Source organism: Aspergillus karnatakaensis (genome assembly GCF_047715665.1).
Source record: "Aspergillus karnatakaensis strain CBS 102800 unplaced genomic scaffold BJY04scaffold_85, whole genome shotgun sequence".
NCBI lineage: Eukaryota > Fungi > Ascomycota > Eurotiomycetes > Eurotiales > Aspergillaceae > Aspergillus > Aspergillus karnatakaensis.
The window spans coordinates 39,722-65,546 of NW_027395797.1; the positions used below are offsets into that span (position 1 = coordinate 39,722).

At 52.3% G+C, this 25,825-nt stretch overlaps 8 protein-coding genes across 8 annotated transcripts; 5 read left to right on the forward strand and 3 right to left on the reverse strand.

Moving 5' to 3' along the window:
• The first annotated feature begins 655 nt into the window (after positions 1-655).
• Positions 656-4,723, forward strand: clcA (putative C6 finger domain protein). Its single transcript, XM_073719797.1, has 7 exons — positions 656-1,423; positions 1,470-1,582; positions 1,639-3,003; positions 3,061-3,141; positions 3,187-3,389; positions 3,438-3,933; positions 3,981-4,723. Exons 1-7 carry the CDS (start codon positions 707-709, stop codon positions 4,216-4,218), a joined length of 3,213 nt encoding a protein of 1,070 aa, XP_073565102.1. The 5' UTR covers positions 656-706; the 3' UTR covers positions 4,219-4,723.
• On the forward strand, positions 4,613-6,806 carry BJY04DRAFT_202367 (short chain dehydrogenase/reductase family protein). The gene is made up of 2 exons (XM_073713192.1): positions 4,613-4,983; positions 5,063-6,806. Exons 1-2 carry the CDS (start codon positions 4,950-4,952, stop codon positions 6,064-6,066), a joined length of 1,038 nt encoding a protein of 345 aa, XP_073565103.1. The 5' UTR covers positions 4,613-4,949; the 3' UTR covers positions 6,067-6,806.
• On the reverse strand, positions 6,775-10,062 carry BJY04DRAFT_166169 (DUF3824 domain-containing protein). The gene is made up of 3 exons (XM_073709130.1): positions 7,906-10,062; positions 7,485-7,841; positions 6,775-7,427 (listed from the first exon to the last, which is right to left on the reverse strand). The coding sequence occupies exons 1-3, from the start codon at positions 9,656-9,658 to the stop codon at positions 6,988-6,990; spliced, it is 2,550 nt and encodes an 849-aa protein (XP_073565104.1). The 5' UTR covers positions 9,659-10,062; the 3' UTR covers positions 6,775-6,987.
• Positions 10,063-12,353: 2,291 nt separating this feature from the next.
• On the forward strand, positions 12,354-15,097 carry BJY04DRAFT_166207 (Zn(II)2Cys6 transcription factor). The gene is made up of 3 exons (XM_073709132.1): positions 12,354-13,250; positions 13,303-14,471; positions 14,529-15,097. The coding sequence occupies exons 1-3, from the start codon at positions 12,615-12,617 to the stop codon at positions 14,779-14,781; spliced, it is 2,058 nt and encodes a 685-aa protein (XP_073565105.1). The 5' UTR covers positions 12,354-12,614; the 3' UTR covers positions 14,782-15,097.
• Positions 15,098-15,721: 624 nt separating this feature from the next.
• hxt8 (putative MFS monosaccharide transporter (Hxt8)) lies at positions 15,722-17,803 on the reverse strand (the record flags this gene model as incomplete). Its single annotated transcript, XM_073717880.1, has 12 exons — positions 15,722-15,839; positions 15,927-16,032; positions 16,121-16,234; positions 16,297-16,436; positions 16,489-16,618; positions 16,670-16,679; positions 16,728-16,779; positions 16,832-17,260; positions 17,313-17,503; positions 17,549-17,610; positions 17,664-17,691; positions 17,744-17,803. The coding sequence occupies 12 exons, from the start codon at positions 17,801-17,803 to the stop codon at positions 15,722-15,724; spliced, it is 1,440 nt and encodes a 479-aa protein (XP_073565106.1).
• A 977-nt stretch (positions 17,804-18,780) lies between these two features.
• BJY04DRAFT_202386 (Erg28 family protein) lies at positions 18,781-19,929 on the reverse strand. The gene is made up of 2 exons (XM_073713193.1): positions 19,610-19,929; positions 18,781-19,557 (listed from the first exon to the last, which is right to left on the reverse strand). The coding sequence occupies exons 1-2, from the start codon at positions 19,670-19,672 to the stop codon at positions 19,195-19,197; spliced, it is 426 nt and encodes a 141-aa protein (XP_073565107.1). The 5' UTR covers positions 19,673-19,929; the 3' UTR covers positions 18,781-19,194.
• A 1-nt stretch (position 19,930) lies between these two features.
• On the forward strand, positions 19,931-21,456 carry BJY04DRAFT_202389 (ketoreductase). The gene is made up of 2 exons (XM_073713194.1): positions 19,931-20,298; positions 20,364-21,456. Exons 1-2 carry the CDS (start codon positions 20,122-20,124, stop codon positions 21,225-21,227), a joined length of 1,041 nt encoding a protein of 346 aa, XP_073565108.1. The 5' UTR covers positions 19,931-20,121; the 3' UTR covers positions 21,228-21,456.
• A 1,976-nt stretch (positions 21,457-23,432) lies between these two features.
• Positions 23,433-25,773, forward strand: BJY04DRAFT_232757 (sugar porter family MFS transporter). Its single transcript, XM_073719798.1, has 4 exons — positions 23,433-23,708; positions 23,757-23,869; positions 23,924-24,882; positions 24,957-25,773. Exons 1-4 carry the CDS (start codon positions 23,501-23,503, stop codon positions 25,375-25,377), a joined length of 1,701 nt encoding a protein of 566 aa, XP_073565109.1. The 5' UTR covers positions 23,433-23,500; the 3' UTR covers positions 25,378-25,773.
• The last annotated feature ends 52 nt before the right edge of the window (positions 25,774-25,825 follow it).

Genomic DNA, 25,825 nt, shown 5'->3' on the forward strand with positions numbered 1-25,825 from the left:
GTCTTGTTGAAAATTATAATAATTCCTGTTTATTCCCTTCTGTTTCCCCTCCTTGACACTACCTACACTAACTACTACTACTAACTAGTATGGGGTCAGTCTGAGTGTCTTTTCTTTTTCCCCTTCCATCCAGCCCATCAATCCACTCCTCCTCCACCATCATTAACTAACTCACTATCCGTATCCCTCTTCTTCTTCTTCTTCCCGCTAAATCATGCTTTTGTTTCTTTCAAGTTACCACCTCCTTGGGTAAACTATTCTACGCTAGTTCTTTACCTCATTTCTTTCCATCGTCTTGACTCCCTATGTACAGTTGCCTGCTTGCTTGCCTCTGCTTTTTGCCTTGTCTTCCCTGCTGAGTGCTGACAGCCTCGTCTCATAGTTTCCCCTTGCCAGCGATCCTCACCCCTCCCCGTGTGACCTCTGAAAAGCGCGAATCATACACCTCCGACGCAAACCGACCGGAGTCAGAATCTCCTGTTTAGTACTTCAGCTATTGAAGAGAATATCGCCACGAAGAAACACGACGAAACAAAAAAAAAAAAACGCTCCGGTCTCTTGTCTTCGCCCTTCCCCGCACAGCTGAACTGGCAGCTGATTTCCTCTTTTGGAACGCAGCGACGCCGTCCCTGCCTGCTGCCCCCGGTCGCGCAACAACCGCCATCCATTGTGTTCCACATGGGCCTCACCATGTCCTCCTGACCGTATGATTATCGCGTACGAAGATCCGTCGGCTGTCGATTCGCGCTTGTCGAGAGTTCCTGCGTCAGGTCCTGGCCCTGCGACCATGGAAATCGTGAACGACGACAAATCGAGATACATCCCCCCCCAGTACTCCGCTCCCCCGCCACCGGCTCCCATGGGTCGCATGCCGCCCGCGGACGCACCTCACGGTTTGCCTGCGCCAGGCGCCCCCGTGGTGTACGATCAGGCATGGCGCGGCCCATATCCGCCCGCATACGATCCGCACCATGCAGAACCGCGACGGCCATCCAATGGCCCTGGCCCTGGCCCCCAGCCGCCTATGCCCTCGCAGGCATACCCTCCCATGCAGAATCGAGAGCTGCCGCCATTCCCCCCCGAGGGGCCTTACGGCCGACCTGCGAGCTTACCTGCGCCGACCCATGCTCCCTCAGAGCCTCCGCCTCCACCAAATACGAACTACCACCAGCCCATGAATGGATCTATGCATGAATCATCACCTCTGTCTGCTCCTGAGTTTAGAGGCCGCATGTCGTATCCGCCCCCCGATCAAGTTCCCCACACAAATGGAGATGGCCCGCTTCCTCCACAATCGCTCCCCCCAAATCAATATCCTCCCCAAGGCCCACCAATTTCACAAACCCCCGGCCCGTATGATGCGGGCTACTACCAGACGGGCTCAATGAATATGCGACACCGCAAGGCAACCCGAGCGCAGCAGGTACTATTACCATACTGCATGAGATGACTCAACTGACACATCGTAGGCTTGCGACCAATGCCGAGCAAGAAAGGCCAAATGTGATGAGGGACGCCCTGCCTGTAGCCATTGCAAAGAAAACAGCTTGGTTTGCATCTACAAAGAAGTCCCTCCGCACAAGTCAGTAGTCCTTCTGCTACCAGCCACGCCGCTGCGAGCTAACACGGCAATTTCAGGCAGGAGAAATCTACGCAACTAGTGATTGACCGGCTTCAAGCTATGGAGGACTTCATTACCGGTAAATTCGATAGTCTCTCCAATCTTCAACGAACCTTTGAGACGAAACTGGATCACCTCGTCTTCGAAAACAACAAGAAGCCTTCGACAAAGACGACTCAACCTACTGTCAAAGTAGATCGGATGAAGGAATCAGTAGAGCCCGAAGTCAAGACCCAAGAACCCGACGATGATGAACACAGTCGCGCCAATATGTATGCGAGAGGACTTTTGCAAACTACCGGAGAGGACGGGGAGCTGTCGATTCCTGTGGAACATACGACTGCAGCGCACAAACTGCTTGGATGGCCTTCGATTACCCAGCTACTCCAGCCGTATCACTATGACGAAGATTATGTGATGAGATTGGAACAACGCCGCGGGGTGATTCGGGTGGAAGGTCGCGGTGAGGAGCGCGAGGATGCGAAGGATTTTGACGACGATATTGTTTCGCAAACCACCAGCATCAACACGAGTATGGACGGAGGGTCCAGCTTTGACACTTCTCCACCGACCGTGGCTTGGAACGCTAATACTAGATTCAACGAAACACCCCCCGAGTTCAAAGGTCTCGATGAGGACGGGGTGATGCTGCTTGACGCCGAGACTGTCCGTCAGTACCGCGACAGCTACATGGAACATATTCACAAGCTTCATCCTTTTATTGGCGTACATGACCTAACAGCTGGAGTGGAGAGGTTCATTGGACTGCACTGTCGTCAGCCGGCCCACAATGCGCAGAACTTGATGGAGGCACCAAGGGGTGCCAAGCGGAAGCGCTCAGGAGAGACAATGCACCAACCCGCGTACGATGCAAGCCCGCCTACGGGCCCCCAGAGGGTGGAAAAGACACTCTTCAACGCCATCATCATGCTTGTTCTCGCTCTTGGCCGTATCTGCGAGGTCCGCGACCAACCCATACGTGGGCCGTGTACTGATCATGTGATTGACTACCGAAATGAGCCTACTCCGGTCACGCCTCCACGCGGGCCTGTATCTCCTGCTGGACTGGAGTCAATGGGGCCTCCGAAAGGCAGTTTCTATTCACCATATCAAAAGCACTCAGTCTCTACTCCATTTGTGACGGACGACAGCCTCTTGACACTTCCAGACCCCCCTCATCTTCAGAACACCGACACTGTTCCTGGATTGGTATATTACCAATATGCTACGAGGATCCTCGGCAATCTACAAGGCGCCACATCGCTTCGTTATGCGCAGGCGACTCTTTTGGCTAGTTTGTATGCTGGACAACTTGCCCATCCGTTCCAAAGTTACTCCTGGGTTGCTCAAGCGGCCCGGGCTTGCCAGGTGCTAACCGTAGAGTAAGTCCTTGACTCGATCTTTTTATCTATCCAAGACCCCTGTTAACGAGAATCTAGTAAATCCTATCGGTTATTGTCGCCGGGTACTTACAAGGACCTCGTCGAGTTTGCTTTCTGGACCTGTCTGCAGCTGGAAAGGTATGTTTGCTACGAGCTGTGGAGAAGTTGGATTAACCTGAATAGTGATATGCTGGCCGAATTGGATCTTCCTGCAAGCGGAATTTCTCGCTCCGAAGCGCGCATTACGCACCCAGGAGGCACGCACAGTATTGGCGCGAACGGTGATGAGCTCGCACCTGAAACAAAGATCATGTTCCACTATTCCGCTCAAATTCACCTTCGAAAGATCCTTGATTCGGTGCATCGGAACTTGTACAAAGTTGACAGTGGGTTTTGTGAATATCATTGTATGTCTGATACTGACCAGTCCACAGGGCAAGGAGGCAACGTGTGGAAGTCTAGCGTGCAGGAGATGTTGAATGTCAACCTCGACCTATGGCGCAGTAGTCTGCCACCAGGGATGAGATGGAAAAATAGCGATCCGCCTGCGAGCGATATCAATGTCGCCCGACTGAGGGCCAAGTATTTTGGCGCACGCTACATTATCCACCGACCACTTCTCTACCACGCCCTTGAATACTCCGGACCGGACAAAGGCGCACCTGCACCGATGTCTGACATGCGCCCCGGATACACGCCCGGCTCATCACAAACGCAGATGTCCCCTCATGGGCAGCAGGGGGCTGACATGACTCGCATCTCCAGCGACCTGGGTCTCGGGGCGATGAAGGTCAATAACTATCGAGAACTCCCCCAGAAGCTTCGGAGGGCGTGCGCAATCTGCGTGGATAGTGCTATCCGAAGCACTACAGCGTTTGACGGCGTCAAGGGACGCCCGGTGGTCACCAATATCTTTGGAACCGCTCATGCGTATGCCAGACCCAAACTGTGATTTGTAGCTATGCTGACTCTTACAGACAATTTGGAAACATGCTCGTGCTGTCGACTGTGTACATGTCGCATCTTACAGAACTTGTGAATCGAGAACAGCTCGAGAGGCTTCTGCGACGTACGATCGCATTCTTGCTGCGGCATCGGAACATCTCACCAAGTCTACGCGCCGATGCGAAAATCCTCACCGATATTTACGAGAAAATTTTTGACGAACCGCCCATCATCACGGCCTCGGATGTAGATAATGGGTTGTCTGCATAGTTAACAACTCTATGTTCTGCTCACACTACCATCCATCCATCTACCCTTCATTTGCTCTTCATAGGCTAATAGACCGAGCCTACCTTTTTTACCAACTTATCCTTTCAATCATTGCGCAACACCAGAGCTTTACGGCCGTTCGTTGGATTTCCTTGATCATCTTTCCTTTTCTGTCCTTCGACCACACTACATTCTATGCATCACTAAGAAAGGGCGGCAATCGAGAGCGATATTGTCGGTCATTTTCGACTTGTTATATTTTCACTTTTTCCATATATTCCCATCAGGTACGGTTGGTGTATTTACTGGAGTTATTGATTGAGATCCTACCTGCTCTTGTGCATCGTTGAGTAGGGGATGGCGTGGGAGGGACTTTTGAATATGCATTTATAGCGTACGAGATAATATTATTCTGGGCTTGATATTAGTTATTACTGCAGCTGGATGTTTGTTTTAGTTAGTAGTAGTCCCCTCGGTCCGTCTCCGCGTGTGATTTGACAACCTCGGTTTCGCATGCTTCTTCCTCCCCTTCCCCGCACTCTGCTCCCTCAGGACAAGCAAACCACCCTTGATTCCAACGAGTCATGGCCCTTCTCCCTAATTCAGTGGCTGATCCATCCTGGAAAGGGGCCACGCTCTTTCCCTTGACCGCTGCTGTTATATGAAAACCTCGCTGCTCCCTAGCTTGCTTGTCCCCATCAACCGAAAAGCATCCGCCACCAACATCCAAAATGCCATCCCAAGGATTCTGGTTCTCGCGCGAAGGTTTGCCATTTCACCCCAATATCTGCATCTCTCCACTCTAGACCCGCTCACTCTAACATCCCGGCTTTCTACAAAATAGGGTTCACAGCCGACGTAGTGGGGAAGCTCCTCCAACGAACCGTCCTCAGCCCCTGGAAAACCGTCCCCCTCCTGCTCCTCGCGCACTACACAACAAAAGGCCAAGACCTCGCCCTCGCACACCCAAAGGCCTTCATCGCCCTGAAAGCGCTCGCCTCCCTCGCCGTCCTGCGCCGCGTAAACGCCTTCCTGAACCAACGCGCGCTCAACAATGGCGTCGCCGACCGCTTCGACTGGAACCGCGAAGTCGTCGTTCTCACCGGCGGAAGCAACGGAATCGGCCGACAAATCGCCCTGCTCCTCGGCAACCGGGGCATCAAAGTCGCGATCTTGGATATTGCAGCTCCGAAGGAACCCCTCCCGCCGACCGTCCGATTCCACAAATGCGATATCACGAGCCCCGATGCGATCCGCGATGTCGCGGCCGCGATCCGCAAGACGCTGGGCGAGCCGACGGTCCTGATCAACAACGCGGGCATCTGTAGTTCGCGCACGATACTAGGGAGTTCAGAGGCGCAGACCAGGTTGCAGTTCGAGGTCAATACCTTTGCGCATTACTGGCTGGCCAAGGAGTTCCTGCCGGATATGATCAAGCATAACCATGGGATGGTAGTTACTGTTGCCTCGCAGGCTGGATACACGGTTACGCCGAACATGGTCGATTATTCGGCGACGAAGGCGGCGGCGATTGCGTTCCACGAGGGGCTTGCTGCGGAGCTGGTTACGCGGTATAATGCGCCGCGGGTGAGGACTGTGTTGCTTACGCAGGGGTTTGCGAAGACGGCGCTGATTGATAAGCTTACGCCGGAGGATACGTTTATTCAGCCGCTGTTGCATCCGGAGACGGTGGCGGAGGCGTTGGTTAATCAGGTGCTTACGGGGCAGAGTGGGCATGTGCTTGTGCCCGGGGCGACGGGGTGGATGGCGAAGACGTTGAGAGGGTGGCCGCTGTGGTGGCAGCATTCGTTGAGGCTGAGGTTGGAGAAGTTGATGAGGGCGGATTAGACCTTTGGTTGGGTAGTCTGTATGCCAGTATGGTGCATGCTGTTGCATGAGGGTGGGTTGAGAGTGGACATGTGTGGTTTGACTTCTTTTCGTGTTCGTATAGTATACCATCTATGTATCTCAGCTATAATCCTGTCTTTCTCTTGAAATGAATGCAATCAGTCGTGATCATCTAGATCAGCCCAGTAACACGCCCTATGCCGGCTCGAGTGCACACCTCCTTGGGCCATCCATAGAAATCCTCTCATCTATCCGGAGTACAGGCCTTCGACGTCACGCTCACGCTGAGATAAACACTGAGAGATAGCATATCACGATACTTGAGGATAGCCACATATACCACCAGGCTCTGCCCGGCAACTCAACTTAACATCTCCCAGCCGTGCTTTTATTCCGTATTCTATAGGTGCACAAATCGATCATCTCACAATGCCTATCCTCCGCAGCATGGGAAGAATGTCCGTCTAAGACCCTACAGCCTCCAGCTCGTAACACTGGAGTCCATGTTCTTGGCTCCTGATACAGAATGACGCCGCTTTCACGTACTAATAGCAAGGGTACACTTTGCACTTTGTAGTAGTGTTGTTTTCTTGTGTGGTCAAGACAAGGCTGGGCTGAGTGAGGTGGACTCCGGAATGCGAGGCGCAAGGCGGAAGAAGAGTACGAGTACTGCGTACAAAACGGCAGGTGCGCCCTGAGCCCACCCGTGCTGCTCCTGCTGATTCTACTATTAGATGGGCTGTGAAGTTCTAAGTAGTAAGACTTCATTAATCATAAATCAGGGTACTAGGTAGGGTACTATCATAGATCATATACATCATATGAGTGAGGCCGTGAGTCGTCATTGGAATCGTCAAATCAAAAGCAGAAAGCATCATAAAGTGTCATCAGAAAATCACAAGTCCACCCAAAAGTTAATAATTACGCAAACACTCGGTTAAATCGTTTCAGCATACTTTCAAGTTTGTCGGCCAGTGGATCATCGCCCGGTTGAGGAAGAAGTCGGCCATGGTGGTCAAACCGGTCAGGTAAATCGACTGTTGCATCAGAGTCTGATTCCAGACTATTTTCTCGTTTAACTTTGTCATCTCGTGTAGAACCACGCCTCGAGTGGTAAGGGTCGGAGGAAGTATGGCGGCGTCGGTCAGAATGGCGACGGTGTCGACGGCGGCGGCGACGGCGGCCCGAATCCATTGCTTCAACAGTAGAGTCACTATCATCGGTCTCGTATCCATCCAATTTCTTGTCTTGGGGCGGATCCACATCGAATGCAACGGATTTGGGCTGAGGGGGTTCACTCCCAGCGCGCGACCTTCTACGGCTTGGGCGTGGTGTCGCTAATCGAGAGCGGTCATCTAAACCTAAAGGCCAATATGTTAGCAGAGCGCTCGGCTATAGGCGTGATTGACTCAACACACCATCGTGAGGTTGGTATTGTGCGGTTGGAGGGGATATGTTCCGTGCAGCACTCACATTCTCATCTGCCCTCCGCGGCCGGGGTGCATAAGCATCCGGTCCGGGGGGAGGGTAGTTGTATTGTTGCGGAGGAGGCGCGGCGTTGGGTGGTGGAGGATAGTCAGCTGGGTTATAAGGTGCTGCCGCACCCGTGGCCATGGGAGGGGCTGGTGCGGGGGCTGAACCCGGAGGTGGGGGATAGTAGTTGCTGGGTCGATACTGAGTACCATCGAAGTTCGTTGGGCCCGGGGCAGGAGAAGCCGGGTAAGGGCCTGGACTCAATGGTTCTTCAAATGGACTAAGGCCATCGCTCTCATAATCTAACGCACTATTAGTCGCGTGCTAACCAGGGACTAACCGGGGAGTATTAATTAGACTACTTACGCTGCCTATCTCTATCCCTATCGTCCCTCTGACGGTCTCGGTGCTGTGAGTACTTATGAGCCGCGTACCCAACGCCGGTGGCGGCCAGAGCGGCTCCTGCCAGATCGCGCGACCTACTGCGATTTCTGTGACGGCTTCGACGCCTTCGGCGGTCCTCATCAATCGAGTCTGGGGAACTGCTGCTGAATCGAGCGCGGCTGCGGCTGCGGCTGCGAGTGCGGCCACGGTGTCCGGAGCTAAAGCCAGCATCGCGAGCTACTCGATCAGAGGCGTCGGTGTGGTACCCCCCAGGGCTCGTGGGGCGGCCGTAATAGTTCGCAGCTGGGATGCTTCCGTGCACAGGATGGTCGCCGTATTCAATCAATCCAGCAGAGTCACGGGTAGGGTCAGGGTAGATCTCGGATGGCGCTCGACCTCTGGACCTGGAGCGCCGTCGCTCCTTACGACGAGGCTCTTCTTCGGCTTCCTTCTTCTCCTTCTTTTTGTCCCAAACATTGGCAGCTACCGCTGAGCCTAGCCCAGCCGCAACGACCGGCAGTGCTTTTCTGATCCTGCTCTTGGATCGAGAGCGAGAGCTCCGTTTGCGGGAGTGGCTACGAGCTCTCTCAACTAGACCAGCCACGGCGGCACCTGCCAAACCGGCCTCCGCCATGTGTTTACGACGGCGCGACTGACTGCGCTTATCATCATCTTTTCCTGACCGAGAGGAGCTGACACCTCGCCGGTGACGCGAGCGGCTGCGTCGATCGTTGTCCGACTTCTTGCGAGCCAAAGCTACAGCCCCAGCAATGGCGGCAGCTCCCAACCCAATTTCTGCGAAGGTCCTGGCACGAGACCGGGAGTGAGATCGACTGCGGCTGCGCCTGTGACGCGAGTGACTGTGGCTGTAATGGCGGTGATGGCTGTAGCGGGAGCTTCGATCGTCATCAAAGGAGTGAGAGCGGTGCCGACTCTTGCTGCGATAATAGTCCTTTGCTCGCGACGCAGCCTCAACTGCAACAGCGCCCAAAGCACCAGCACCCACGTCGCGCCCAAGACGACCAATGCCACCAGAAACTTCTTCGCCGTCTTTCTTGCGCCGGTTCCGGAGTAGCTCTGCGGCACCGACACCAACCAGAGCACCCCCAGCTAGATGACGGCGATGGTGGTCGTCGTACTCTTTTGTCTCTTTGCGGATGTAAACCATGCTGTCGTCGCTACTGTAGTCATCCTCGCGGCGACGGGTGGCTTGCGAAACGGAGTCGCTAGGACTAAGCTCACGGCGGATACGGCGGTCATCATTGTCGTACTCTCGGACACGGCGATGGTAGTAGTAGGCTGGCTCTCGTTCCACCTCCGATCGATGCACAATTTCATAGTCTGATTCGCGGGGGTTGACATAGACAGGACCTCGAGCTTCATAAATAATTACTGGCTGATCTCCACGGATGACGATGGGTTCAGGGCTGGGCCGCGGCCGTTCTGACACAATGTACTCACGTTCGTAGTAGTCTCTATCGGAGCGGTCGTATTCGGACTCACGCTCGTAGCGTTGTACCATAATGGGCTCTTCGCGCTCTGTGCGCTCTGTTGTGCGACGAATGACTAGTTCTCGCTCGCTTGGGCCCGAATCCTCGCGACGAAAGAGGTAATCTCGCTCGCGCTCTCGTTCTCGATCTTCTGGTGGTATGACGTAGCGCTTAACCGAGACGCCGGAGCGAGGCTCGTCCCAGTCGTCTTCTCGATCGCGCTCTCTGTATAGGTAAGAAGACATGAGGGGTGGTTCAAATGAGGAAATAGAATGAGGGAAACTTCGAGATGAAGGGGGGAGGTGGGGTGTATAATAGGAAAAAGAAGACGAGGGGAGAAGGCGCCAGAAAGCCGGAAAGGACGGATATGGAGGGGGGTGGGGTAACAAGGCTGAGTCAATGCTGATAGATCGATTCAGGGTACAGAGGATGAAGCCCAATAAAAAGGGCCCTCAGTGGAACTGGGCGCAAGGCAGAAGTGTGAAACGGAGTTAGAACGACGGGAGAAGGCAGCAGAAAAAGTAGCCGGGAGGCGTTACAGCAGAAAAAAGACGAAAGAATGATATCAGGGCTGACAGTGGACAGTAACTGGGCGTTGAGGCTGGGGCTGAGAGGAAAGGAGGGGCAAAATCGTCAAATGGCGAGACTAGCGTGCTGCTGCAGCCGATGACGCACTGGCTATAAGAGAGGAAATATAGTGGCAGATCAAGGATGCAGCATGCACAGATCAAGCACTGATAAGACAGAGATAATGCCAGATGCAATGAGGAGATGAAGTAGCGGGAATGAAGCAGAGATGAAGCTGGAGAGAGAGAGAGAGAGAGACGGAGAGACAGAAAGAAAGGAATGGGAACGCACGTAAAGGCCTCGTGATGGCAGCTCAGCTCAACTTAGATCCTGTAACACACTCGAGATTTCTTTGATCTCCAGGTTCGAGAAGATTTCTTCAAAGACAAGCTCCCCTCTTATATTTAACAGCCGGTCTTACATCACTAAGCACCCCTCGTCCCACCTGAAGACGATGAAAACGGGGAGAACAAAGACTCGAGGCTGATGGAGTGCCCGACGCCCTTTCATCATCAGAAGACCCTCCTCGGGCAACATTGGGCCTCACTGGGAGTAAACACTTCTCCACCATTTTGTTATTGTTTATTTACACTGTTACAGTATACAGGAGAGTCCCAGCGGGTCAACACGGGCTGTTCCATGGTAGAAGGCGCTTTGCCTGCTCGTAACCGTGGGTACTGTTGACCACCAACGAACACTGGCAAAGCTTCGTATCCGCAACTCCAGCCGCTTACTGCCTCAGTTTTCTGGGAGGCAGCATTAGTGAGGATTTATTTGCCATACTACAAGCATAGCGGCTCTGAAGATCGGCCATTGCTCGCCGACCTCGGGGTTCTTGGATCTTGCATAGGGATTTTCTCTTCATAGTCCTCAAAGCTCTGGCTGCCTTCTCAAAGTGATGCTTAACTGAATCCTCGATATGACCTCTTCATCAAAATCCCGCCTTGTTGATCCAACTCTAAATCCTATAGCCGGCCTGCGGTCTACCAATCAATAAGATATAGAAAATATGGGGACCCTGCAGAGGTACGTTCTGCTGCATTGCCGATGCACTAGCAGGCTAGCAGCTGATGATTTGGCTTGCATGCGTCGGACAAGCGGAGTTTCAGGCACGATGCATCCAAGGATCCAATCTGATCTTCCCAAAGTCGGCGATCTTCCTCGGCTACCTTCGATCATTCTTCCAGAACTCTTGTTCGCCTCCTTGACTCGGCCGGCCGACGGGACTTTGTCGCCCTAACACTGACAGACAGCATGTGACTCAGGATTTTATCAACAGAAATGGTCCAGACAACCTCGCTGCCTTCCTAAAAGAGTTTGTCCTGAAATTTTCTAGGTGATTCCGTCTTTTCCCCAATCCGACGTGATCCAAACTCTCATTCCGGTGGCTCGCGGCGCCTGCCCCACAATTGCCCATGAGGACACTCTCCTCGGCTCCGTCAATTGTCTCCTCAACGATAACGACCTGTCAAGGCTGTCATCATGTCAAATTGAAAACCGACTGTCAGTGGAGCACGCTGATTTGCACTGCGGCCCACAGTTGACCCCTTCTGTTGTTCTATGATACTGCTGGCAGCTGAGTACTTTGTACATACTGGATTGCTTCCAAATTATGCAGTGTCAATACTCTGGACCTGGAATCGCGAGTCTCGGATTTTTGAACTCTAATCGGCACGAGTGGCCGCTCCCACCTCACCGTTATTGAACCTCAACATGCTTCCGCAGATTTTGTGACACAGCATTTCTGCACCATTCCGGCTCCCAATGATTCAGATGCAGTTGTCAACACCCTGCCGCTGATTCAAAGTTCACTCCCGAATGTCCTCTTCTGGCATATACAGGGAGCGATCGCCTGCGTTTGGGCCCCTTGCATCCGCTCCATATATGGGATCGACCACCATTGTCATTGGCCCCCTGCACACGCGATGTAGCCTCAAAGTCTATCCCCGCTAGGCACTTCTGATCTGAGACCCAGAGACCCGGAACCTCGCTCCGCATTGGCTGCACGCCACAGCCACCACTAAATAGTCCATCGTGGACTGTGGATCGGGATTCCCCTTTCTCGCGTGGAAGGCGGCAGACAACGTGGACGTCTAGGCCCGCTGGACTCATTGGCTCATGATGCACTCGCTTTAAGAACCTCTAAAGGCTCTAATGCAAGCAAGACATGTAGATCATGGTTCTATTCGCCCACTAACTCGTGCGAAACTGGAGGGCGACAACCTGAGGTTTGTAAACTGCGAGATGCAGTTCGACTGAAGTGGAAATTAATCTAATTTCTATGGCTCAGACAATCACTACCCGTCTGTCTACCCCAGCAATTGTTTGACTAATTGTTTGGGGTGATGGCCAGGTAGCAACAGTTCCTTTTGCAGCAATCTCGCCTCCGTTGATAAAACTTAAAAGACAGCCTCCTCCTCAACCGACACAGGGCATTATTCTCACAACAATCAGCATTCAGACTTGCCATCAACCGTTTATATCCTTTCCATCTTTCCGGTAAGGAACCCGCTGGCATAGCGGACTATCGTGAATCGTCATCTCTATTGTTTCCCTCCGCCTGCAACCACACACAGCCTGCTAGGAAGCCTGCACGAATAAATCAAGCCCTCAACCGGATATCAATTTATCGCCATGACGCCAAACTCTCGCCCGACTGGCAAGAGACTTCCCATTAGCTGCCAGGCTTGCCGGACGAGAAAGATTCGTTGCTCTCGCGATGGACGCCCATGCCAAACCTGCGTTCGACGAGGACTAGGCGCTGAAGACTGCATTTACCTGGGTCAACCAAGGCTTTCATCCGAGAGCACAATGAATGTAGATGCTACTGTACAGAGCGAACTGCTTGCACGGATAAGAAACTTGGAAGAGATGCTACAGAAACAAGTTGGCTCACATTCGACGGACCTTCGTTCACCATTAGCGTCACCGTCCTTGGCAGGAAGCTTCTCGGAGACAGATAGTGCACTGGGCCTAGGGTCTGCGGAGTACTCCAGAAGCTCTGTGTTGAGAAGCGTGGGTACCTTACAGACATTTGCGTCGGGTTATGTCCGCTATCTGCCATTGGCGCCGCAATGGACCTCGGTGAGCGCTACAAGCGCTACAAGGGATGCTGTCCCCGATATCAGCTCTGAGGTTCCTGAAGATGACGATGACTTGCGCATTTCTTTAGCGGGGAATGCGGCTTCAAGGGAGGAACTACTTGCCATCCTTCCACCAAGTCGGTACTGCGACGCACTCAAAGATGTCTACTTCCAGGTTTTCTCTCCTGTACGCTTCGAGCCTGCCTACTATTGTTGTTGCTGAAGCTAATCCATAATAGCTATTCCACATCCTACATGATCTCACATTCGAAGCGGAATACCAGCAATTCTGTCACGATCCAAACAGTGTGACAACAGCATGGATTTCACTGTTGTTCATCATTCTCGGGATTGCTGTTACGGCTCTCCACGACGACGATCCCTTGCTTGCTGATTTGGGCCGGGAGAAAACTGTCAGCCGCAACATCAAAGTGCTTTCTTCCCGGTACCGGTCAGCTGCACTGCGGTGTCTATCAGCGGACGGTGTTCTGTCCCGTCATTCCATCAACTCGTTGCAGTCCCTTATTCTGATCAACTATGCACGTCTCCATCGTGGACTGCCCACGTGGACCCTTTTGGGTTTTACCCACCACACTGCAACGTCTATGGGCTGCCATGTCGATCCTGAACAATTTGCCCTTGGGCCGATAGAAAGGGAGGAGCGGCGGCGCGCCTGGGCGGGTCTTGCGATGCTGTATACTCTTCAAAACTCAACATACGGGAATCTGAATCCAAGTATATCCTCCATGGGAGTGAGGCTCCCTCTAGACGTGAACGACGTTGATCTCCTCACCGGCGCAATCTCCGAGCCCGCTCTGCGCCCAACCCAAATGACATACCTGCTGCTCAAGTACCGGCTTTACAATATCTCCTCTGCAATATGTGAAACGCTTTTCAGCTTCCCACCTAGGTATAACGTCGCACAGCTCGAAGCTGAGATTTTGTCGGTGCATGAACTCTGCGAGAAGCGCTATCAGCTAGAACCAGGCTCCGGTCCTCTTCCAGTTCACCACCTTGCCAACCTAAACATTCTCTACAGCTACATCCATCAGCTCTTCCTGCTGTTGCTCCGCCCGGCGCTCTTACGGTATCTGCAAGGCGACATCACGACCGAAACCTGTGCAGCAAGAGCAAAATGTATTGCATCTGCGAAAACCTCTTTGGCCATCCATCAGACCCTTTACGAGTCACCACAATTCGCTGCGTACAAGTGGTATAACAGCAACCAGGGTAGCTTCAACGCGTTCCATTCAGCTGTAATTCTCTGCGTTATGCTGATGTACCCGGAGACTCAATACGAGGCCGCTGAGATGAAGGAGCTTCTCTGGAAGTCTATCGATGCCTTTGCGTCGCTTTCCAACCGCAGTAACTTCTGCAGCAAGGCCGTGCCTGTCTTGCGTCAAATCATGTTAGTCCTTTGCACATTCCTTTACTTGTACCATGATCTAACTCTCAATCTCTTTAGTGACATCGCTTGCTCAAATTCCGTTCAAGTTCAAAGATCGCCCCAGCACCAACAGATCCCGATTTCCAGCGGCGGCTTGCTCACACCAACAACACCGACTGGAACCTTCGCGCACTCCGGTATGGAGTACATTGCCGAACCGCTGTTCGCTCGCCTTCACCCGCAGAGCTGGCTGTCACCCTCTTCTGTGACATGGGATGGATGGAACTGTCTTGCCCTCCTATCTCCTGCGTCTGCACCATTCATCGGCTGAACACGGATCGGTCAGCATTTCACGTTGTAGGAACGTTGTAAGAACGCAGCACAATCCCGAGTCGAGTAAACACTACAGCATAGCAACAGGCCTCATTGAACCTCTAGGGAGGAATCAACAGCATGGACTACCCGTATGGCTTATCGCTCATACTTGGTGACTTCCTCAGTCAAGCCGTTCGGCCAATCCACAGGCTCGAGGTAGTTGCTTCGCATCGCACAGAGCCAAGCCCAGCCAGATTTCCCTTCTCCGTCGCCCTTGGGCTTGCGACTGAGGCGGATTCTCTCGAAGGATCTCGTTGAAACACCACCTAGCTCCCGTCAGGATCTGACCACCCTTAGGTCATTCCTAGGATCAAAGCCAATGACAAAACCCCTCCAGCCCGCTCTCGGATGCAAATGTCAAGGAAAGGAAGCAGGGTAGAAGAGGAAACGCGGGCGGCTATAGGGAGCCATCGAGGCGCATCCAAAAGAGGAAGGGGAAAATAAAACTGGAGTGTTCCAAGACTCTTCCCCAGCGGACCTAGAGGGCCGTTCTGAACGAAGTGGTATCACCCTACTTCGGATCGACCTCAAGACTCTTGTGAGATTTCCTGTCACACTCTCACTTATCAGCAAATTTGCATCTCGCGATGCGCCTAATATTAGTTACCGTCAGAGTCTTAAAGTTCTTTAATGTATTTCGTGCAGAACAGCAGTCGTACATAACCTTAAGCGAAGAATTTGATTTGCTTGTTATAGTATCCGAACTAAATGAGAATGTTGCCTTCCTCATCCTTGGCGGATGCAAACATGACACTCCTCACTCAATAGACCCTGCTCTTCCCTAAATACTCTCCCGATACATAGCTTCAGCTGCCATCGACCATAAACAACGAGTATATAAAGCTCCGTATACCAGTGCGGACGTCATTCCCCTGTCAAGAGAACATAGCTCAGCTCTACTCCTCATGAACAACCCGCGATCCGGGTTTCGCATCAGGATCAACATCATCCGCATCGATGACTCTATCGCCGAATGAGGCGGCGATTTCTTCGAGGGTCTTTCTCTTTGTTTCACTGCCGAAGAGGAGTGCTATCAGTTTCTGCTAACTTATCTCATGAGACGTAATAGAGTAAAGCAGAGTGATGCGAGGAGTGACTTACGGGAAATAGAAGTATGCCACAACGAGGAAAAACAAGGTACACCCGACAAAGACGTAGTAGTAGTTTTCTTCGATGTTGGCGAAGGCGCTGGGGCCGGCTTCGGTGACTATATTTGATGATATTGCGTTAGTTCGGGATTCAGATCGGATCTGTGGTGGCTCGACTCTGGTCGGCGTGGAAATTCAGTGACTTACTGCCCACGTTGACGATAAAGTGGGATGCCCCTGCGAGTCCCATGATCTTGCTTCGCAGGTTGATGGGGAGGACCTCAGCGCCGTAGAGCCAGGTTGTGCTGTTTAGCATGCCGTCTGGAGGTTGTTAGCTGTCTGTCTGTAGTGGGTGACCATTTGTGTTGATCGAGGGGGCTTACAGTAAATCACAACGAAGAGGTAGATTCCGAGGATCGCAAAGCCCTTGCCAATTCGGTTATCCGTGTTCTGGAACTGGCGCTGCATGACGGCCGCGTAGATCTCGACGACGATAATCCCTGCCAGTCCGGTCAGGATCATCCTAGGTTCTGTTAGCATGATAGAGGGCTGGTGTATAAGAGGAGACTGCTTACTTTCGGCGACCCCATTGATCTGTTAGAAATTTGGTGGTAAGGGCGTTGGTAACGAAAGCAACGGTGCCGTAGACTGCTGCAAGGGCAAGGATAGTGTGTTGTTCAATACCGAGCGATTTATATAGAATCGCTTAAGCGCGTGTTAATAGTTGCTCTTAGCATGGTATCATAGATGGCTTACTTTGGTAGTACTAATGACTGGTCAGTAGAGCATTGATAGCAGTCCAATGATGGCATACCTGGATCACATTCACACCAGTAAGACTGGTCATGGTTTGCACAGCAATAGATCTATAACCGATTAGATGAGCGCAAGGGAACACTGAAGCATGCTGCTACTCACACCAAGGCACGGTGTCGGTAAAGTCGAAAGATCTCCTTGTAGGAGGTGATTTCTCGTTCCTTCTCATATTCAATCTGGGCGAGCATCTGCGCAAACTCTTGCCGGAGATCGTGGGAGTTGAGGTCACGGCGGATTCGACTGAACTGGTTGCGTGCCTCCTCGACCTTTCCAGTTCGAACTAGGTGACGCGGCGAGTTGGGCATAAATGAGATCAAGCCACAGAACATGATGACTCCCCAGGGTATCTGGATCGCGAGGGGAAGACGCCATTGTACAGCCCCATACGGAGCCCAACTGCAGGCATATCCAACCCAGTTTGACATCATCGTCCCAAAAGCAATACCACAACCTGAAATACCGCCAATGAGGCCGCGATACCGCGGGTCGGATATCTCGCTAAGGTAGATAGGGACGGTTCCGACCATACCACTAAGGAGCCTTTGGTCAGTACCGCATATTGTAGGCTGAAAAAGAAACTCACCCAACAGCGACACCAGCCAAAGCGCGGCCAGCAAGGAACATCCCGATGTTGACTGATGCCGTTTGAATAGTCGTCCCGATGGTGACAATGATACACATCAGCTCCATAAAGCGAAGACGGCCCAATCTATCTGCGATGGCGGTCTGGATGAGCGCTCCGACAGCTTCACCAGCAATATAAACGGCGACAACCTTTATCGATTAGCTCAAGCCCATAGATCGAGCCGGCCAACATACAGCGCCTGTCAGCCCCTTTGAAGGGTGGTTCATGTAATCTATCCAGCTTTCATGAGCGATAGCTGTGTAGAGTGTCAGCGAAGGATCTTTGGCGAATTACGCAAAGACGACATACTTGTAGTGGCGATCCCGGTGTCAAAGCCCTGGTATCTTGTTAAAATGGTACAACTCGTATGGAGGTTCCAGTTATCTTACGAAGAGAAAGGTGCCTATCGCGGCAAAGAGCGCGATTCCTAGAGCGTACCAAGAAACCATCTTGAAGAGTGGATAGAGGCAATAATGGGTGGAGAGAATGACACCCCAGCGGGACAGGACAAGAACAGGCCGGAGACTTCTTCATATGTACCCATCTCGCAGCCGACGGTCAAGGATCAGCGGATAATGTCCGAGGAAGATGCGTGTAACGGCTGATTGACCCCTCGGGGTATGGCCGAGGGTAGAAGCTGGAGTCCAAAAGCTGGGGAACAAGCAAGCTGGGGGAGTGGAGACTCGTCACTCGAGTGATGAGGATTGAGGAGTTGGAGACAGAAGATTCGGTCAACAACAACCCGGCTACCGACCAGTGGACAAATGGAGTCGTATTCTCGAGAGAATGATTCGATCGAGAGAGCTCTACCAAGAGTTCTCAAAGTCTAAGTCCCTCTTTTGTCAGCGAGAAGCAGCAAAATTGCAGGATTCTCGACCGAATAACTACCCCAAAAGTCTGAAAGCCATGCTCCGTGTGGGGTGGCCACCAGCGTGGGGGCACCGTCGATGATTAGTATTGAATACAAAGCCAAAGCGTCAAGTCAAGCCCATGTTGTCATGTGGCTTGCCCAACGGAGGAATTCTTGCGGGATGCTATGCGACGATCAATCCCTAGGCACTGAAATCTGTTGTCGATGGAAGGCAGTATTGCAGAATATCTCAAGGCAGGCGTTCCGGTGGTGAGTCTTTAAAGCTGAGATAATTCCAGCATTGAATAGCATCATGGTCGACAAACTTGATAACACCAAATGCCCCGTTTAACAAGCACTCTTGGGCCCAGGCTGAGGCCGCCATGGCGGGTATTGGCTATTCTACCGGATCCAGTAGTTACGACACCTCAGTCCTCAGGCAGTAAAGACTCCGTATCCGGGAAAGCTCCTCGTGTAAACGGCACTAGCGACTAGCGGCACCCGGCAGCATTATAAAAGGCTCTTCCCCCCTCGCAACTTTACCCCGTTTTCTTCTTTTCTTTTCCAGCTCTCTTTGCCTTTTGGCTTAGATCAAGTGTAGTATCTGTTCTTTTCAGTTTAATCTCTGAAAGTGTTCTAAGGAACACAACATTGATTATTCTTATTTTTGGTCTTCGTGGCTGGTCCTCTGTGCTTGCGCATGGCCGGCTACACAGTGTCATCGGGCTTACACTACCCTCGATCGACGCGAACTCCCTTTTCATCAATTTGGTCGGCTTGCCCGGCTGGTTGGAGAAGAGTTGCTTGGAATTGAGGAGGCGGATGCCCTTTGAATTTTATCTGAAGCTTCAGGTTGGAGTAAAGTAGTACGGAGTTCTTAGTTCTTAGTGTACTGCTCGTTGTGTTCTCGGCATAAGTCCACATAGTCCTAGCGCTTATTATATTAAATTGCCCTGATCCATCTGTCTATCGTACATTATTCGACTCCATTTACAGTCCAAGATACGCACTCCGCTGCGTCAACATCCATGTGAGACTGGCCGACGCAACAATCAACGGGCTCACGAATCGGCCCTTGGGCTGAGCGCTTCCAAATCCCAACCACTCCCCAACAAAGTGTACCAGCGCAATTCCAAATGTCCACGCCGCAAGATCATATGCCACCGGAGTTGTAATGTTGTACGCTGCGGAGAATCGAACGACGGCGGAGACGAAGGTCCAGGTGCCAAACAATCGGGAGGAGTGGGCGTTCGAGTGCGGACGGCCGTCAGCCAGGCGACCATTGTAGAGCTGTGCAGTGTAGGCTTCGGAGAAATAGGCTTGGACGCTGTTCGCGGCGGAGATAACTGACACCTGGGTGTTGTTAGCAGACTTCGAGACAGCTTTAGAATTTGTCGTCGCGTACCAGGGCAAGCCACTTGGGCAGGAGACCCTCGAACGGAGGGAGATACGATAGAGCTTGATCCATTACTGTTGATTATGTTGTTCTGACGAATGCTGTCGAGAAGAATTGGACGGCTGAAGGAAAGAGAAGTGGATTCAAGCTGAGATGCTCTCCTTTTCTTGTTCACTAATCAATTTATTCAGTATTGCGTTTTCTGGGGGCTGGCTGTATTTCTGACCTGGAGACACGTGGGGAGCTCTCGTCAGGGCAAAAACCTAGAGGAAATTGAAATGTAAGGCGTCCAGGGGGTCTGAAAGACATAAATATCGGACGGTTCTCTATCTCGCAATGAGGTCTATAGGCTATCTCCAGCTCGCGTTGCCCGCGTCCCAACAAGGTTAGCGCGTGCTCCCGTGATCAGTGATAACATCCGAGGCAACCAATATTTTGGCTCAGCTGCATTTCCGGGGGGCCTGGGATTTTGTCGAACATTGCAACCTCCATCTCACTCGGTGATCGCAGAATCAGTTGCCATGGATTGCTTGAAGGATATCTCGTCAAAAGCCTCGGAGTGGGAGTATAACTTTGCTCCTGGCTGGCAGAGTGTGGCCGCTTCGGCACTTCTTGCGGCGGGCGGTTGGTTTGTTTTCTCCAGAGTTTGGACTTTCGTCAGGGTCCTCGCCAGTCTATTCATTCTTCCTGGAAAGTCGGTATGTTGAGAAGAAAAAATCTAAAGCATATGCTCCTGAAAATGTACTGACAATTCCCCGCTCAGCTCCGCTCCTTCGGCCCTAAGGGTAGCTGGGCGATTGTTACAGGTGCTTCGGATGGCCTAGGCAAGGAATTCGCTCTCCAGATCGCTCGTGCTGGATACAACCTCGTCCTCGTTTCGCGTACCGCCTCCAAGTTGACCGCTCTCAGTGATGAGATCACCTCCAAGAACCCCTCCGTGCAGACCAAGGTGCTGGCCATGGACTTTGCTCGCAACAATGACGAGGACTACGAGAAGTTGAAGGCCCTGGTGGGGGACCTAGACGTCTCTGTCCTGGTCAACAACGTTGGAAAGAGTCACAGCATCCCGGTTCCGTTCGCCTTGACCCCCGAGGAAGAGATGGCCGACATCATCACAATCAACTGCACGGGCACTTTGCGGGTTACACAGCTGGTTGTCCCTGGAATGATTCAGCGCAAGCGGGGTTTGATCTTGACCATGGGCTCTTTCGGCGGTCTCCTTCCGACCCCACTTCTTGCTACCTACTCCGGCAGCAAGGCCTTCCTGCAGCAGTGGTCGACTGCCCTCGGTTCTGAGCTCGAGCCATATGGAATCACAGTTGAATTGGTGCAGGCCTACCTCATCACCTCCGCCATGTCCAAAATCCGCCGAACTAGCGCTTTGATCCCTAACCCCCGTGCTTTTGTGAAGGCTACTCTCTCCAAGATCGGTAACAATGGCGGTACCCCGAGTTATGCTTACAGCTCCTCCCCTTACTGGAGCCATGGATTGGTGGCATACCTTGCCACAAGCGTGGCCAGCCCTATGAGCAAGCTCATCACGAACCAAAACAAGGGTATGCACGAATCTATCCGCAAGCGGGCCCTGCGCAAGGCCGAGCGCGAGAGCGCGAAGAAAAGCTCTTAGAGATTGCTTGTCTATCGTATGACTTCATGCCGAGTGTTTGTACGAGAAATTGGAAGATGTGAAGGATGTATGTCGGAGTATGAGACGTTCTTACGTCAGAATTCATGTTTGTTGCAATGTGAGGCCAGGCCGCGACTTCTTGCAGAGCAAGTATCATATTTTTAATCCAGCCGCTATATAGAAGAGGTTTGAAACTACTATTGTTTTAATTCAATCATTCTGTTCCTGGATTTAATACCTCACGTATGGTGCAGCAAATCAAAACAATCCACGGATATGTCGCACTTCGCAGCTCTAATACATACCCAGCGGACCAATGAAATGAATGTACAACCAAGGAGTAGCATGTCATTGCCATGTGTCCAGCCCCTGGCGCAAGGCCTCACTGTACATGATTCCGAAAAGGCAAGTCAACCAGAAAATCTCGCAACGCTCTGAAGTGGGCTCGAGCCTCGCAGTGTTCACCAACAAGAGCTAGAGAAAAATCTACAGGCTACAGCAGAGGCTAGACTACGCATTGCACCACTCTTGCCTTCACGGCAACAACCACCCCAAACATGCCACTGAAAGCTGCCTTAACTTGAAGCCAAGTTCTACGACGACACAATCAATGTTGCCTAGATATACAAGCAGAGCAATGATATAATACCTTCTTCTTATTTACAAAATCACCTTGGCGCTGCTTGGGAGTCTTGACCTACGTAGGTGAATTTTTATCAACAATCTCCCGATTTACGATCGAGGTAGGGATCATCGGACGCCTTGCCCGAGTGGTTTCCATGGAACGAGAGCTGGCAGAGAGATTTTCACCGGAACCTAAAAGGACCTAGATTGGTGGACCTCATGGCTCATGCAGCTTTGCAGCCAGGACGTTCTGGCTAAAGCTTGGTTGAGGTAATTGGAACTCAGGTTCAACGTCTGATGTTTAGATACTGAGGTTGATGAGCTCTTTAACCACCGAGATTTGCTATCTATAACTACTTGAGTATATCACCATCCGAGTTCTGATATTGTAGGATATACTCAACGAGCTGTGTAGAACCTTGGCTGACATGGCAAGAAAACTTCACGAAGTCCGTGATAGTGGATACAAAAACCAAGAAGCCCAAGACTTACGCCAAGTGGAACGGGGCCCACTAGTCGGTGAGACTTTTGGTGAAGAATTGAGTGTTTCGCAGAAAATTTCTGACCGAATCGGCACACCGAAGCCGGTTGAGCGCTGATCCCGAGTTCTCGGCCTGCCGAAGAAGTCGGCTCGGGACCACTGCGCAACCATCAATGCCGGCTTCGTCGAATGCTCACGCAGCAACTTGTCCTTCAGCTGGCCGATTTCAGTTTTTGAAACATGGAAATGTTGATGCCCTTATATGCTTCCTATACACCAATTTTTGCTCCCATTCACCATTTGAGTTTCGCTATGTTTGCGATCGCCAGGAGAAAACTCTTCTGAAGATCCACCCGAATGCGGATCTGCCGCATTCTTGGACGAGTGTCCACTTTTAGAAACTCATCGCGATGCGCCAGGAGAAAATAGATTCTCGCACCTGCCGACGACACACGAGTGGATCTTGTTACTCTCATCAATGCCAACGGCGGTTCAATGGTTTCGGTTTGCCGTAGATTAGCCGTCGAATCACAGCCAGCGTACCGGGGTACTCTCGGCTTTCGTGCCCTCAACGGGCTCAACGCTCTGGGAGAGTCAGGTAGAGCGAGAAGCCGGCCATCAGGCACGACGACAGGCAAAGACCGACTGGGTCAGGAGACAGAATCAGCTGATAGACGGTGGTTTTCGTCGTGGTCGTCTGGACTCATCCGCCTCCGTCTGCCACATTCTGGTCATCGTCATCGCCTCCTCATTCTCCGAGCCCTACTCCACCATCTCCCCACCGAATCTCTCAGGGAATCTTCTGTTCACCTACCGAACCCGGCGAACAGTATGAATCCCTTACTCGAGTCCGCACTCGCTTCCCCTTTTGGGGCCCGTTAGATCCGGGCCCCCGTTCGGTTCTCCCGTGGGTTCCCCAATCTTAGGAAAGGTCGCATGGCAGCCGACTCCGAGTCTTGCCGTCGACGTTCATTCTTCCCTCATCCCAGGTATTGGCGGCAATTAAATGTCTCGCTAAATCTCTTGTCCCTATTTCCCCGAGAAATATAAACACTCCGCTCTCCCGCACTGTCGTGGCTGGCTCTCCTCCCTTGCGTCTCCTCCTTCTTTCCCATCTTCACACCCCCTCTCAACTTCGTTCACGGCACGTTGTGAACATATCGGCATCATGGGTGTGGCCAATCTCAAGAGCCTCTTCAAGCCTCGTGCTGAGCAGGCTGAGCATTCCGAGGCTACCACGCCTTCGCGCTCTGACTCTACTGCGGAGAAGGACAATGGCATCGTCGATGACAGCCCTGTCAAGTACCTGACATGGCGATCATTCATTCTCGGTGTTGTTGTTTCCATGGGTGGTTTCATCTTCGGTTACTCGACTGGTTAGTTGTGTATTGCCTGTTGGTTGCTTTCTTTCCTAACCATTGCAGGTCAAATTGCTGGTTTCACTACCATGAACGACTTCAAGGTCCGTTTCGCTGAGCGTCAAGACAACGGCGAGTACGTTTTTAGCAATGTCCGCAACGGTTTGATTGTCGGTCTGGTAGGTTCTCTATCCCCAGATACGCCCCACAACCCCGTCTAATACATGCATTAGCTCTGTATCGGTACTATGATCGGAGCCATCGTCGCCGCCCCTATCGCCGATCGTGTTGGCCGCAAGCTCTCCATCTCTTTCTGGGCCCTCATTCACATCGTTGGAATCATTGTACAAATCGCTACCGACTCCAACTGGGTTCAGGTTGCTATGGGCCGTTGGGTTGCCGGTCTCGGTGTCGGCGCTCTCTCCAGCGTCGTCCCCATGTACCAATCCGAGGCTGCTCCTCGCCAGGTCCGTGGTGCCATGGTTTCCGCCTTCCAGCTGTTCGTTGCCTTCGGTATCTTCATCTCCTACATCATCAACTTCGGCACCGAGTCCATCGATGGCACCGCCTCATGGCGCATCACCATGGGTATCGGATTCGCCTGGCCCTTGATCCTCGGTATCGGAACCCTCTTCCTCCCCGAGTCCCCCCGTTTCGCCTACCGCAAGGGCCGCGTCGACGAAGCCCGTGAAGTCATGTCCAAGCTCTACGGTGTCCCCTCCAACCACCGCGTCATCGTCCAGGAAATGCGCGACATGAAGGACAAGCTCGATGAGGAGAAGGCCGCCGGAACCGCCGCCTGGCACGAGGTCTTCACTGGCCCTCGCATGTTCTACCGTACCCTCCTCGGTATCGCCCTGCAGTCCCTGCAGCAGCTGACTGGAGCCAACTTCATCTTCTACTACGGAAACTCCCTCTTCACCTCCACCGGTCTCAACAACAGCTACGTCACCCAGATCATCCTCGGCGCCGTCAACTTCGGCATGACTCTCCCCGGTCTGTACATCGTTGAGAAGTTCGGTCGCCGCAACGCCCTCATGGCCGGTGGAGCCTGGTGCGCCGTCTGCTTCTTCATTTGGGCCTCCGTCGGCCACTTCGCTCTTAACCTTGACGATCCCCAGTCCACCCCCAAGGCCGGAAGCGCCATGATCGTTTTCACCTGCTTCTTCATCGTCGGCTTCGCCACTACCTGGTGAGCACTCACTCCCTCCTATCCTATCCTATCTTACCAAAACGCATCCACTAACCCACTCTTCTTTTCTATAGGGGCCCCATCGTCTGGGCCATCTGCTCAGAAATGTACCCATCCCGCTACCGCGCCATCTCCATCGGCATCGCGACCGCCGCAAACTGGACCTGGAACTTCCTGATCTCTTTCTTCACGCCCTTCATCTCCGGCTCCATCGACTTCGCCTACGGGTACGTCTTCGCCTCGTGCTGCGTCATCGCCGTGCTCGTCGTCTTTTTCTTCGTCAATGAGACCCAGGGCCGTAGTCTCGAGGAGGTCGACACCATGTACGTGCTGCATGTTGTTCCCTGGAAGAGCGCCTCGTGGGTTCCTCCCGAGAACATCGTCCGTGACCTGCACCCTTCTCCCAATGATACCTCTAAGCAGGAGGGTCTTGGGCAGGCGGAGCATGGTGAGGGGGCGAAGGTTGAGGAGCCGGTTCATGAGATTCGGGAGTAGATTATTGTCTCTCGATCTCTTTTTGACTTGGGTGGTGAATTGGAAGGGTGTTTGGTGTATGATTGATGCTTGCTTATGAATGAGAGATATCAGGGGGGTGAGACAAGAAAGCTAGATCTACTTGCATATCTTCGGTTGGTTGTTCTTCTGGAGTTGATTTGTTTTTATATATCACGTTGTATATTATGCATTGGGTTGGATAGACAAGAATTTTAGACTTATAGACTTTTATACTTTCTGTTCTTTTGCCGTAGACAGTACCCTACTGGGTGTCTATATGAAGTCCACCTTCGTTTTGATTGATGAAATTGGAAGGTACGACCGACCACCTACCTGCCTGGACACAGCCCTAAGTCTCACCTGCGGCCCTTACAGCGCCATACCCTTAGGATACCTATGATTGAGATAATGAAAGATACACATGTATTGCATCTAACAGTACATATTC